Source organism: Dasypus novemcinctus, chromosome 17 (assembly GCF_030445035.2).
Source record: "Dasypus novemcinctus isolate mDasNov1 chromosome 17, mDasNov1.1.hap2, whole genome shotgun sequence".
Classification (NCBI taxonomy): Eukaryota; Metazoa; Chordata; class Mammalia; order Cingulata; family Dasypodidae; genus Dasypus; species Dasypus novemcinctus.
The window spans coordinates 15,002,188-15,015,164 of record NC_080689.1 but is presented as its reverse complement, the minus strand read 5'-3'; the positions used below and the strand labels follow the sequence as shown (position 1 = coordinate 15,015,164).

The following is a 12,977-nucleotide window of genomic DNA, read 5'->3' as shown; positions in this document are numbered from 1 at the left end:
TATCTAAACAAATGAAGGTTATTGTACTGGGAAGAACTCAGAAAGGTGAAGACAGTCTGTGTATGACTGGAGTATGCAAAACTTTGTGCTGTCCATCAGCATTCTTAATCTTTTTTGTTCTACCAACCCTTATGAAGTCCATACTATACTGTGTTATGTAATAAATATCACACCTGCACCAAAAGTCCCCACAGGAATGTTTTTTTTTTAATTTTACTTCAAGCTCACGGACCCCTTGTTAAGAACCCCTGCTCTACACAGAATCTTTGTAGTTCTATACTGAGTAGGCTGATGAAAACAACCCCCTTCTTTTAAGCAGTTTGCTCAACCTTTGACACTTGCCATTTCCAAATACATTTCAACGTGTATCAGTAACTTGAAAAGTCCCTTCCTTTGTAGCTCTGGAAATAAAATTGCATTTGGAGTTTATTGATCTTTAATTGTCATCTTTATGTCTGGTACTAGAAGAGATAAACAGACAACTAGATGCACAAGTAATGAATTCTTTAAAAATGTCATGACTGTTATCAATGTTACTTTATTTCTGCTACAAATTTAACCAGAAAAAGGTACTGGAACAATCTAGTATAAAGCAAATCTTTAACCAAAGAACAATGGTATAGACTTTTTAAAAAAATATTCATATTTTATCACAATAACTGCAAGGAAAAAATTCAAGTTCTATATCAGAACCAAGCTGTAGTAGTTTCTGAGGTAGAAGAGACAAATGACAGAAAATTTTTTTAAAATTATATATTAAAAAACTAAGGAAAAAGTCAACCTGTTTAAAATATAAAAGGGCAAATGAAGCTACATATTTTAAGGAGATATCCTACTTAAAAATTAATTTATAACTATACAAGAAGCGCAAGGAATATAGAAGAGCACTTAGGTCTCTACTCTCTGTGACTCTACCCATTCATAAATGAGTCCCTAAAGACAAATAAGCACACCAATAGTTAAGATTACCAAATATATTTCAAATCTTAAAACAGAACAAAACAAAACAAAAAAACAAACACAAGTTGTGGTCCTTTTATTCAAAAGGTAAGTGTATTCATGCAAGAAGTCCGAATCTAAAAAGGAATTAAAATTAAATTGCATATATCATATTCCCACTTCAATGGTTTGAGAAGGTCTATTGCTTTTAACAAGATTAGTATTATTCCATTTTAATACAAATATGTCAGGAGTACATAAACACAAGTACACCTGAAATATACCAGTGTTTAAACTTTTATTTCACACCATGCAAAGTCAATTATAACACCTTAAAAAATGACAACAGCTATAAGCTGCAATTTTACATTTATACATTGGAAACGTCCATTTTAAAAAGCTGAACATAATTACCAACAGCTAAGCTTCAATTTAACTGTTATATAGCTTAAATTTACTCTGAAAAACAATGATTTTATATCTGTCCACATTCTGTGATACTAATTCGTCGACTAACCAACCCTTTAGGAGACCCAAATGATTCAATCTTTTTCACGGTATCCATGCCGTCCTTAACAAACCCAAATACTACATGCTTAAAGTCCAAATGTTCTGCTTTTTTCAGTGTTATAAAAAACTGAGAATTATTGGTATCCCGTCCTTGATTGGCCATTGATAATAAGCCAGGACCAGTATGTTTCACATCAAAATTTTCATCTTCAAACTTATCTCCATAAATGGACCGTCCTCCTGTTCCATCATGCTTGGTGATATCTCCCCCCTGAAAAATATTTCAGTTAATAAGAATCCTAAATAAAAGATTAAAATACACACAAAACTCATCACCATAGGATAAATCCTAAAAGCCCAGCTTCTCTAACAATGTGTTTAAAATTCCATTTCTGAAAGAAAAATATAAAGGTCTTTTTCCCAACCTCAGTGCTAGCATGTTTCAAGGGATTAACCAAACTCAAACATTTTTAGATTGAAAGTTTTGTTGCAAGGGTATGTGTGTATGTGTGTTTGTGTTAGACATCAACTAACATAAGAAAGCTAGGAAATCTTAAGAAAACTACAGGATGAAATCAAGGGGAATTACTCAACAAATTTCCCAAGGTAATGTAAGGCATTCTTCTATGCTTCAATTGTGACACACAGTTAATACTTACTTGGCAAACAAAATCTGGAATTACTCTGTGAAAAATGGAGTTCTTGAAACCAAAGCCCTTCTCTCCAGTGCATAATGCCCTGAAGTTCTCAGCAGTATGAGGAACAATGTTAGAAAATAATTCCATGGTTATACGTCCTAGAGGTTCATCATCCACACAAATATCAAAAAACACCACAGGATTTGTCTCCTTTGATAATTCTGCTGTCAGTGATAACTGTCCTTTCTGGAATTTCAATAAACTCTGTTGACATTCTTCAAATTTCTTCTTAAAATAATCAGCCATTTCTTTAGTTTTAAATCTCACTGCAAGCTGTTCCACTTTTGCTTCTCCATCTTAAGGAAAAAAAAAAAAAAAATGGAGTGACCTTAGTGATAAAATATGTTAAAAATTATTTCATATGTTTGGTATAGATTATAGAAAAGCCCAAAAAATCAAAGTAACATTTGTATGTAGAAACTCACCAGCATAATCTGAGGCTGTCCAAACTAAAGCATTATTTGAAACATTTAAAGGTTTTAATTCCATTGTTTTGGTAATAACGTGGTTTGCGCACACTTTAAAGACTTGGTCTCTTCTCATTAGGATCCGATAATAATTCTTCACTGTATGCCAAAGAATCTTTATATCTCCAACACCACGCTCCTTCCACTGACTGACATCTCGATCCCATCTATAAAGTTTGGCTCTCTCTTTAAATAAAATTTCTTCATCTTCTTCTCCAGATTTTACTTCTACCTATGATAATAGATGGAAATATCTATGAGCTGCTGTTTATAACAAATTCCATAGCAAATTACAAAAAATCCAAAATCTTTAAGATGTATTTAAATATTTTTCTTTGTAATGAATTAGCAGAATTTGAAGAGTAGGATCAAGGTAAATGGTAATATCCTAGGGCTAGGAATACATCTTAATTTGGATGAAGCAGTGAAGACCTGATGTTGCTGTAATACAGAGTATTCTTCCTCCCTTTAGAAATTAAATGCCTTTATAGGAGAAGAATTTTTGAAAGGTACTCCTTTTTTAGAAACTTTTTTAATTGAGGTTTGAAAAATTACAAAGTAATTTGCCTAAAATAATATTCTTGTCCAGAAAATGCAAATGTTATATTTTATTGGGAGAATTTTTCCAAGAAAGAGATGAGATACTGTTTTTTGCTTCCAGAATTATGTTATGAAAATGAACTTATTCTAACAAGGGGAAAAATTTTAGTTCTAGCTAACAATTTCAGAGAGAATTTACCAAATAACATTTATATGTAAACTCCAGCAAAGACAATTATATTTAAAGAAAACGACAGACTTGTAATAAAGAACTTTCATTTTAAATGGTAAATACTTTGAAAGAAATGCAAAGTAGCCATACAAATTAAGCCTGTGTAAATTTCAAACTTAAAATTAGAAATCAGTTATTAGTAAGATTTTCATTCCTTAATATTTACCTCTGGTAATGACACTATTGGTTCAAAATGTATATCTTCGTTATGAACTACTTCTTCATCACTACCATCTTCATCTTCACCAACTTTATTAGTTGACTGTGTTCCAAACACAGCTGCTCCAGTGTTTGCCCACTGGAAATTTTTATCTGATAAATAAATTAGGATATTTAAGCAGTGGTATCTATTGTTTGCAAGCTTTATATCCCTTCTTAGATTACTTTATCAGTGCATATAATTTCTAACAATATGCTATAAATTTCTAACAAAAGTGTTTTAAATTATATTACTTTATTAATTTCAACTCATTTAGTGAGCACATAGTATGTTTAGTACTGTTTATACTTGAAGATTCAAAGATAAGATCATCTCTGTCTTAGGTAAATGTCATAGTACTATAAACTACACAAGAACTTTCAATAATGAAGCAGGTTCTTAAAAAATACACCTTAAAACTTTGAAAACTTAGCTCAGTTCTCCAAGGTCATTTATTTCATGAAACCTTCTAACACATTAGAAAAATAACTTCTGAATCTAAAAATGCCCACAAAGAGGCCAAATCTGCTACTTCCAGGTTTCCCACAGCAGCCTAAACACATTTTTAACTTCTCTACTTCAGATTCTTCCTGAAGTAACTAATGTTGGAGTTATTTGAGGCCTAGATTTCTTGGTGAGGCTGGTAGAAGCCTCGGATTCCAATTTTCCTCAAAGGTTAAAGAACCGTTAGGAGTGAAAAGGCTCCCCACTTGCATGGAGCAGGACTAAGACTATTACTCCTCCTTATGCCTGGGAAAAACAAGCTTCTCCATCCCCACATCAATTAAGATAACCCAGCCTACAGGCTTATTCTTCACTATCTTGAAGAGAAAAAACATCACCTTTACTTTTTAATCATTTCCTGATAACATCACTGCTTTAGGACCTCTACACCTATTGCTAAGATCTTTTATGTTGAGAAGGCCAAAAATGTCACAAATCACTTAAATAGTAACTCAACAGCTTGAAGAACAAAATGAGTGTAACAGACAACTCTTTCTAAGACAGGTCTAATTTAATGGGGGGTGGGGGTGGGGAGGAAGGAATAGAAGAAAAAAAAGATTTCTTAAGGAGATATAAAGAAAATATTACAAAGGAATGAATATGATAACAAGAAAAGCATACCTCAGGTTATATGGGGGGACGGAGTTTCCCTGATAATAGTAACCATGGGTGATATACAAGTTTGGGGTTCAAAATTAACTTTCCAGTTGGTTCAGGAACTCCCAAGCAAAGAAACTTAACTAAAAAACCACCCCAAGCTAACACCCTTGGGGTCATGTGGCAGATAAATTAAAAATTCCCCTAAAGAAGTGGTTATTAATCCTGGGTACACACTGGAATTACGCAGGAGCTTTTATAAAACACCAATGTTTAGGTACTCATGCCCAGAGATCCCAATTTATCTGAAATATGGTTCTTTTTTTTTAAAAGCTCCCAGGTAATTCAAATATGGAACCAAGAAATAAAAAAGGTTGCAGAAGGAAGAATTTACATAGCAAAAGTAAAAAGACATGCACGGTAATAATCAATACCAGATTTAATAGAACAGTTCTAGGTAAGAGTGCCTAGGCAGCTTCTATACTACATGTGTCTATATATGTTTAATGAAAATGTTACAAAGTCTGAAGCAAATGTGATAAAATCATAATCTTTGTTAAAGCTCATGGTAGATAAACTGGTTTTCTTTAATATTCTCTTAGTTTCTATGTGAAATATTACACAACAGAGACAAAAAAAATGATCAATAGACTTGTATGAATATAAGTTTCAGAAGAAAATGTACAGAACAAATGAGCACGAGAAAAAATTAAATGAACAAAACAAAAGAAATAAACAAAGAAACACGGATGAAAAGAAAGCACCCATCACAGAAATAATATGGAAGATAGAAAAAAGAAATCCTTGGGAGTGGAGGTGGCTCAAGCAATTGGGTGCCTCCCTCCCACATGGGAGGTCCTGGGTTTGGTTCCCATTGCCTCCTAAAAAAAAAGACAACGAGCAGACAGTGAGTGCAAAAACAATGAAGGGGGTAGGGAGGAGAAATAAATAAAAAAAAGAAACCCTTGCCTGAGCTTAAAATCAAGCAAAACAAAAAGGTCTACACAATGCTAGTTAATGGACTGGGGAAAGAAGAAAGAAAAAAAAAAAGACATTTACATTCTGGTGAACCCATAAAAAATTATTCATATATGTTCGTAACGAGAGGGAGGCAAAAATCAAAATTCTCAATTATCCAGAATTTACAAAATCATGAAGAGTTCCTATGAAGATTTACGGATACAGCCAAAATTGACTGCAGGGGATTTTAGTTTCAAAATACTATTTTTTTTCCCTGAATAAACCTACCTATTACAATGTTACATTTACTTATCACCCTGTGACTTCAAGACATTTTACAAAAATAAATTATTCATGATATCACTGAAGTCATGAATTCCAACATACTTTCTAAAGGTATTTTCAAAAAGTTTTATGTGTGTTACAGTGTCAAGAGCTGTAAAACGTGTAAATATGTGGGAGAGAAGAACACTATAACCACTGATATGTAAGACATTACAAGAATAAAAAAATATAATAAAACGGCCTTATGCCAATAAACTTGAAATAATTAAGAAAATGAATTTTCTAGAAACGTTACCAAAATGGATTAAAACTAGAAAAAAACATTGGAAAAGATTTCAGGAAAGCACCAATTATTACCACGATAAGTTAACTTTCATATTGAAATATGATCAAAGATAGTACAAAAATAGGAAACTACAAAATCAACTCACTAAAAAGCACAGATTCACAAACCTTAAAATACTAGCAAATTAAATATAAAAGTGAATTCAAAGAAAAGTGTTACCAAAATCAGGATTACTCAAAAAACTGGAAGGACAGTTCTGCATTCAGGATACTGTACACTATCAGTAAGACTTACTTACATTTAACTAAGTGAAAACTTTTATAGTTATATTAATAAAATATTATTAAAAATAATACACAAACACAGTAATTAAATAATAACCACTAACCAACAAGAGTAAAGAAATAGACTATCCAAAATTGTTACAACACTCTGGGAAAGGACTAGTTCTTTTCAGTTATGCCTGATTCTGTAACACAGTCATTAAAATCTCTCCTTTTGATCTTACCTTTAGAACCAAAAGCAAAATCCCCAGAATTACTGGAAGCCAAATCTGCAAATGACAACCCGGTACTATTTCCAAATCCAAATGGAACTGTTTTGTTTTCTACTGAAAAAATAAAAGAACAATTTAATATTTAATTGGATATATACTGAACACCAACACTTTACCCAGAAAACCAGGGAAATGGGGATGGACCCTTGTGAAGCATTTATTTTCTGGTTATTTCTATGAAGAAGTTAAAAGTTACAAAATGCATTAAATTCTGAACTTCCTTAGTATTAAGCTCAGAGGAACCATTCTCAATGAAGCGTATACCACAATCATGCCAAAAATCATTTTTAAAAATAGGATGTTCAAATAGCTATACTAAGCCATATATAAAGTTAGAGATATTGCTTTAGAGAGTATTCTAAAACAAGCATTCAGCCAAAGGCAAGATTGTAGGAACCGTCTGAAATTCTAGGTATCCAGCATAACGAGTATTTCTCTCTGTATTATGAATAATAAGCCCATAAAAACTGAATGCCTCACTTATAAAAGGTATGGCACTATTTGGTCATCAGGAGTTTGAGGGTCTTGTAGTAATACTGCCAATGTCTAACTGCATGATCTCTGAAAACCCCATGCTTTACTTTCCTCATCTGAAAATGCATGAGATTTGAGGTCTGAAGTACCCTTCTCTTCCAGCATATTAAGACTCAAAATCTAATACCTGTGATTTATTTCAGCCTACTTCTCAAAATTTGCTTTAAAAAAGGGATGTTTTAAAAGCTTATATTTAAAAGCCTAATGTCTCAAAATTATGTGTTCCTTATGTAATGTCTACATAATGTTTTTGTAAACACGTAACAAGTTTTACCTTGGCTTGTAGAATCTCCATCATTTTCCTTCCTAGTAGACAAATCTACAGGTTTGTCCTCAGTTCCAGAACAAAGAGGTGCTGAACTAATAGATTTGGTAATAGAATCAGGTTCTTCAGCTTTATGGAAAAATGGTGTGGTCACTTTAGTCCCACCTGTACAGACAGTGTCCGCCATGCTACTCACTTCTTCACTGTGAGATTTCTGCAGAGCACAAGTCACAAATTAATATGCCAGTAAATGACAACTTCTTGATAATACCATATACCATATCTGAAAAGAAAATGAGAACTTCCAGTTCTGCACAAGATGGAATAAACACAGTCTACCTTTCTCTCAATAACTTAGACTGAAACATATAAAACTATCAAGAGACTATGAAAGGGGAATGAAAGCTGGTAGACTAAAACTCTTAGGACTTGAGGGATAATCTGATAGTAAGACCTATGCAAGTTTTTTGCCTTCCATATACATCACCCTTGGTGCTAGAGCAGCCCCAAAACCTAGAACTGTCAATGGCACAGAGACAAAAAGCCCCAAGAAAAGCCTACTCTCCCTAGCCAGAGGACCAGGAAAGGTGGGAGAGAGAAGGAAAATGACCCAAATGTTGGACTATCAGAAAAATATATTAAAGAAGTAATTTTATCAATGCTTTAAGGACTATGGGCAAATACTCTTGAAAACAGAAATTCTCAGGGAAGAAATAGGTATAAAAAAGAACCAAATGGGAATTTTAGCACTGAAAACTATAATAACAGAAATAAAAAAGTTTATAGACTGCATCATCCAATGACAGCAGACTACACATTCTTCTCAAGCTCACATGGAACACTGACCAAACAGAACACAATCTGGGCCATAAAACACACCTTATTTAACAAATTAAAAGAACAGAAATCCCTGAATGTATGTTCTGAGACCACAATGGAATTAAACCAGAAATTAATAACTGAAAGATAGCTAGAAAATCCCAAATATTTGGGATTTACACTTAAAGCTGTAGACTTAAAGTGAGTCTACAGCTCACTTTAAGATATGGTGTAAAGAAGGTATCAAGAAATACTTAAAAACTTCTTGAACTAAGTGAAAATAGAACAAGAATTTGTGATATGGAGCAAAAACACTGCTTAGAGAGAAATGTATACCACTGATGCATTAATTAGAAAAGAAAAAAGCTCTAAAATCAATTATCTAAGTTTCCACTCTAGAAACTAGAAAAAGAGGAGTAGTAATAGCTTAAAGCAAACAGAAAAATAATAATGAAAAGATTAGAGCAGAAATCAATGAAATTGAAAACAGGAAAACAAGTTAAAACCAATGAAACCTAAAGCTGGTACTTTGGGGGTAAAAAAATCAAAACTGATAAACCTCTAGGCAGAGCTAAGCAAGAAAAAAGTAAACACAAATTACTTAATATCAAAGATGAAAGAAGGGCTATCACTGCTGATCCATATTAAAAGGATAATATGAGAATGTTATGAACAACTCTAAGGCCAAAATGTGGTAACCTGGAACCCCACAAAGGACAAGTTCAATTTTCAATCCACATTCCTATGACTTTTGTGAAACCATTTGTAAATAGGATCATTTAAAGATGTTATTAATTAAGGTACTGCCAAACTGAATCAGGCTGGGTGTTAATCCATATTACTGGAGGTCTTATACAGAGGAAATTTGGATGCAGTCAGAGAAGCAAATCAGAAGTCAAGAGAAACCAGAAGAGCAGACACAAGGAGAGAGGGATCCCCATGTATGTGACAGAAGATTGCCATCACCAGAATGTTACGAACTCCAGGGTAAATTACAGCTTTGCTGGTATCTTAATTTTAGACTGTTAGACTTCAAAACTGTAAGACAATGATTGTTGTTTAAGGTAACCTACTATGTCATATTTGTCACAGAGCTATGGCAAACTAAAAGAATAATTCCTTTAAAGACACAATCTATCAATACTTACGAGAGAAATAGATAATGTGAACAGGACTTTATTTAAGAAATGCAATCAACAATTAATAACTCCCAAAAGAAAAAGCACCAGATCCAGAAGGCTTCACTGGCAAATCTAAAAAACATTTAAAGAAGAAACAATACCAAATCTCTGTAATGACTTCTAGAAAATAGAAGTAGAAGGAACACTTCCTAGCTCATTCCTTTATGAGGACAGCATTACCCTAAAACCAAAACAAGATAAAGGCATTACAAGAAAGGAAAACTAAGGGAGTGAAGGTGGCTCAGGTGAGTGGTTGCCTCCCTCCCACATGGGAAGTCCTTGGTTCAGTTCCTGGTGCTTCCTTTAAAAAAAAAAAAAAAAAAAAGAAAGGAAAACTACAGACCAGTTTTTCTCATGAACACAGATGCAAAAATTCTCACCAAAATATAAGCAAATCAAACCCAACAGGTATAAAAAGAATCTATGCCACACAACCAAGGAGAATTTATTCCAGGTATTCAAGATCTGAATAGGGACCACACCAAAGAAGACAGATGACAAATATGCATACATGAACAGATGTTCAACATCATGTCATTTAATTGCAAATTAAAAGATTAATCAGATACCACCAATCCACTAGCAGAATGACTAAATGACAATTGAAAAATGACAGTACCAAGTCCTGACAAGACTGGGGAGCAACAGGAACTCTCGTTCATTGGTGGTAGGAATGTAAAGCCACTTTGAAACACAGTCTGGTAGTTTCTTACAAAGCTAAACATAGTCTTACCATACAATCCAGCAATCATACTTCTAAGTATTTATCCAAATGAGCTGAAAACTCACACCCATGCAAAATCCTACACGAGTATTTTAAACAACTTTATTCATAATCACCCAAAACTAGAAGCAACCAAAATGTCACTTTATAGGTAAATGGATGAATTGTGGTACAGCCATACAAAGAATACTATTTAGTGATAAAAGGAGATAAGGTATTAAGTTACAAAAAAACATGGAAGGTCAATAAATGAATAATGCTAGGTCAAAGAAGCCTGTGTGACAATGCTGTAAAACATCATATGACCTCAATGACAGTCTAAAAAAGACAAAACTATAGAGATAGTACCCTAATATAAACTACATGCTAGTTAGTAATAATATATATTAGTTCAATAACTGTAACAAATCTATCACACTAATATTAAATGTTAATAATAGGGGAAACTATGTGTGGGGAAAAAGGACATATGGGATTTCTCTGAACTGCTGGCTCAGTTTTTCTGTAAACCCAACCTACTCTAAAGTAACTTAAAGAACAGTCCTCTGGAAGGAATCCAAAGTGAAATGGAGGAAAGAATCGGTGAAATCAAAGATAGATAAATAGAAATTAGGTGATCTGAACAGATTTAGGTTTAAAAAAGAGAGAGAAAGAGAAGTAAATAAGACCCCAGGAACCTATGTGATAATATCAGTAGCTCAACTTTTCCTGTCATAGAAGTCTAAGAAGGAAATAGAAATAAGCTGGAGTAGAAAAAATATGAATATGATTGAAAAGCCCCAAATTTGGTTAAAGACAAATTTACAGATCAAAACATAATGCCATAAATGATAAACATGGAAAAACAAAACAAAACATCAAACTGCTGAACAATGGAAAATAATATTAACAAAAGGCAGAGAAAAACAGTATTAAATAAATGATGTGAATGAATGCATATTTCTCAGTAGAAATCATGGATGCTAAAAGATAGTGGAATAACATGTTTAAAGCACTGAAAGGAAAGAACTGTCAACCCAGAATCCTTTATCCACTGAAAAAAAATTTCAGAAATGAAAGAAAAATGAAAAATTCTCAGATGAAGGAATACTAAGAGAATGTGTCACCAGCAGATTTGCTTTTAAAGAAATGCTAATGAAAATAACTTTTTCCACTTAGAAGGCATATGACAGCAGCAAAATTCTAGAAAACTGAGGATGAAGGAAGAACAACAGAAATAGTAAATACCTGCTTTTTACCTTTTATATTCATAAAAATATATCCCTGGCAGATGGGATTTCTGATGTATGTAGCTGTAATTCATAAAAATTACATCATAATGGTGGTAAAGGACATATGTAGTTGTAAGATTTTTATATTTTACTTGAAATGGTAAAATAGTTAATTCTAAATGGTTTCTGTAAACTTTGGTGTATATATTTATAATCTCCAAAGCAACTATGAGGGAAAAAAAACTATATGAAGAAATAGAGCAAAAAGTACAATGAATTTTTTAAGTATTAAAACATTTTTCAAATAATTCAAAAGAAGGAAGGAAAAGGGAAACTAAAAAATAGGAAGAGGAAGATGTAACTCAGGGGTTGAATGCTGCTTTCCATATATGAGGTCCTGGGTTCAATCCCTGTTACCACCTACTTTAAAAAAAAAAAAAGGGAAAAAAGAACACAGAAAACTAAAAATTAAATGGTAAACTCAAATCCAACCATGTCACTGATTACATTAAATATAAATGATCTAAACACAAATTAAGAAACAGATTGTCAAATCTGATTTAAAAATTGAGCAGAATGCTGTCTTTAAGTAACAATGATACAGATAGGTTAAAAATAAAATTATTAAACCGTAAATATATACCATGCAAACAGCAAACACACACAAAGCTTGAGTAACTATATCAATATCAGACTAAGGAGACATCAGAACAAGAAAAATTACCAAACAAAAAGAAGAACATTAAAAATCATGATAAAGAAGTCAATTCACTGCTTCTGGAATGGCAGACTTTATAATGAAAACACTAACAAATACTGCCAAAAACCAACTTTTCCAGAATTCTGGAAATTACCAAAGGATTGCAATAATCTGAGAAACGTTTAGTCAAGAAAAACTGGTGAACTTCAGGGAGAACAACTGGATTAGCAGCTTTGTAACTTTACCTACTCCTACCTCTCTTTCCCCAGCCTCACTAATAACTATGGTAGTTCCAGCCACAGGGTGAGGAGCAGAATGGTCTGGAGTTCCCCAAAACATCCTATCCCCAGTATACTGTCACTATTTGACCTCTCAGTCACATCTTCCTAGGGAAAAAAAACCAAACACATCATATGTAGGGCATTGGTCATTATTTGATATGTCTGTCTGGTAATTTGCTCTCCAAGTAAAGTACTATCCCCATGGCATTTTTCCAACAATGAAGAGCAAGTGGTTAACATCATAGCTGCCTGAAGGTGTGAGAACAGTTTGGGCAAACAAAAGCCTGGTCAAATTTGTAAAAGGAAGATCTGGGGAACAAGAGTTAGAAAGGTGCTTTGAAACATTCTAATATATTCCTGGGGATCATGCGGCCACACTCATAAACCCGCGGCTATACACATGCCTAGGAAAGACTTGAGGGTCTGTACAAGCAGGTAGAGCTGTAAACCACCAAGTTTTGAAGGTATGCCCTAACACACAAAAGCTCC

The 12,977-nt window shown here is 33.2% G+C and overlaps 1 protein-coding gene across 7 annotated transcripts in view; it reads right to left on the bottom strand.

The window, feature by feature from the left end:
• Positions 1–959: 959 nt before the first annotated feature.
• The window catches only part of LOC101429037 (E3 SUMO-protein ligase RanBP2), a 70,381-nt gene continuing 58,363 nt past the window's right edge, over positions 960–12,977 (bottom strand). For 4 of the 7 annotated variants that reach the window (XM_058278313.2, XM_058278316.2, XM_058278315.2 and 1 more), the window contains 6 exons: positions 7,582–7,786; positions 6,726–6,827; positions 3,553–3,698; positions 2,573–2,846; positions 2,109–2,443; positions 960–1,720 (listed from right to left, as the gene is read on the bottom strand). In XM_058278313.2, the coding sequence (XP_058134296.1) occupies positions 1,415–1,720; positions 2,109–2,443; positions 2,573–2,846; positions 3,553–3,698; positions 6,726–6,827; positions 7,582–7,786 (1,368 nt within the window). In that variant the 3' untranslated portion in view covers positions 960–1,414. The remainder of the gene's footprint in view (positions 1,721–2,108; positions 2,444–2,572; positions 2,847–3,552; positions 3,699–6,725; positions 6,828–7,581; positions 7,787–12,977) is intronic. The other 3 variants (XM_058278314.2, XM_058278319.2, XM_058278320.2) reach the window with 1 other exon arrangement.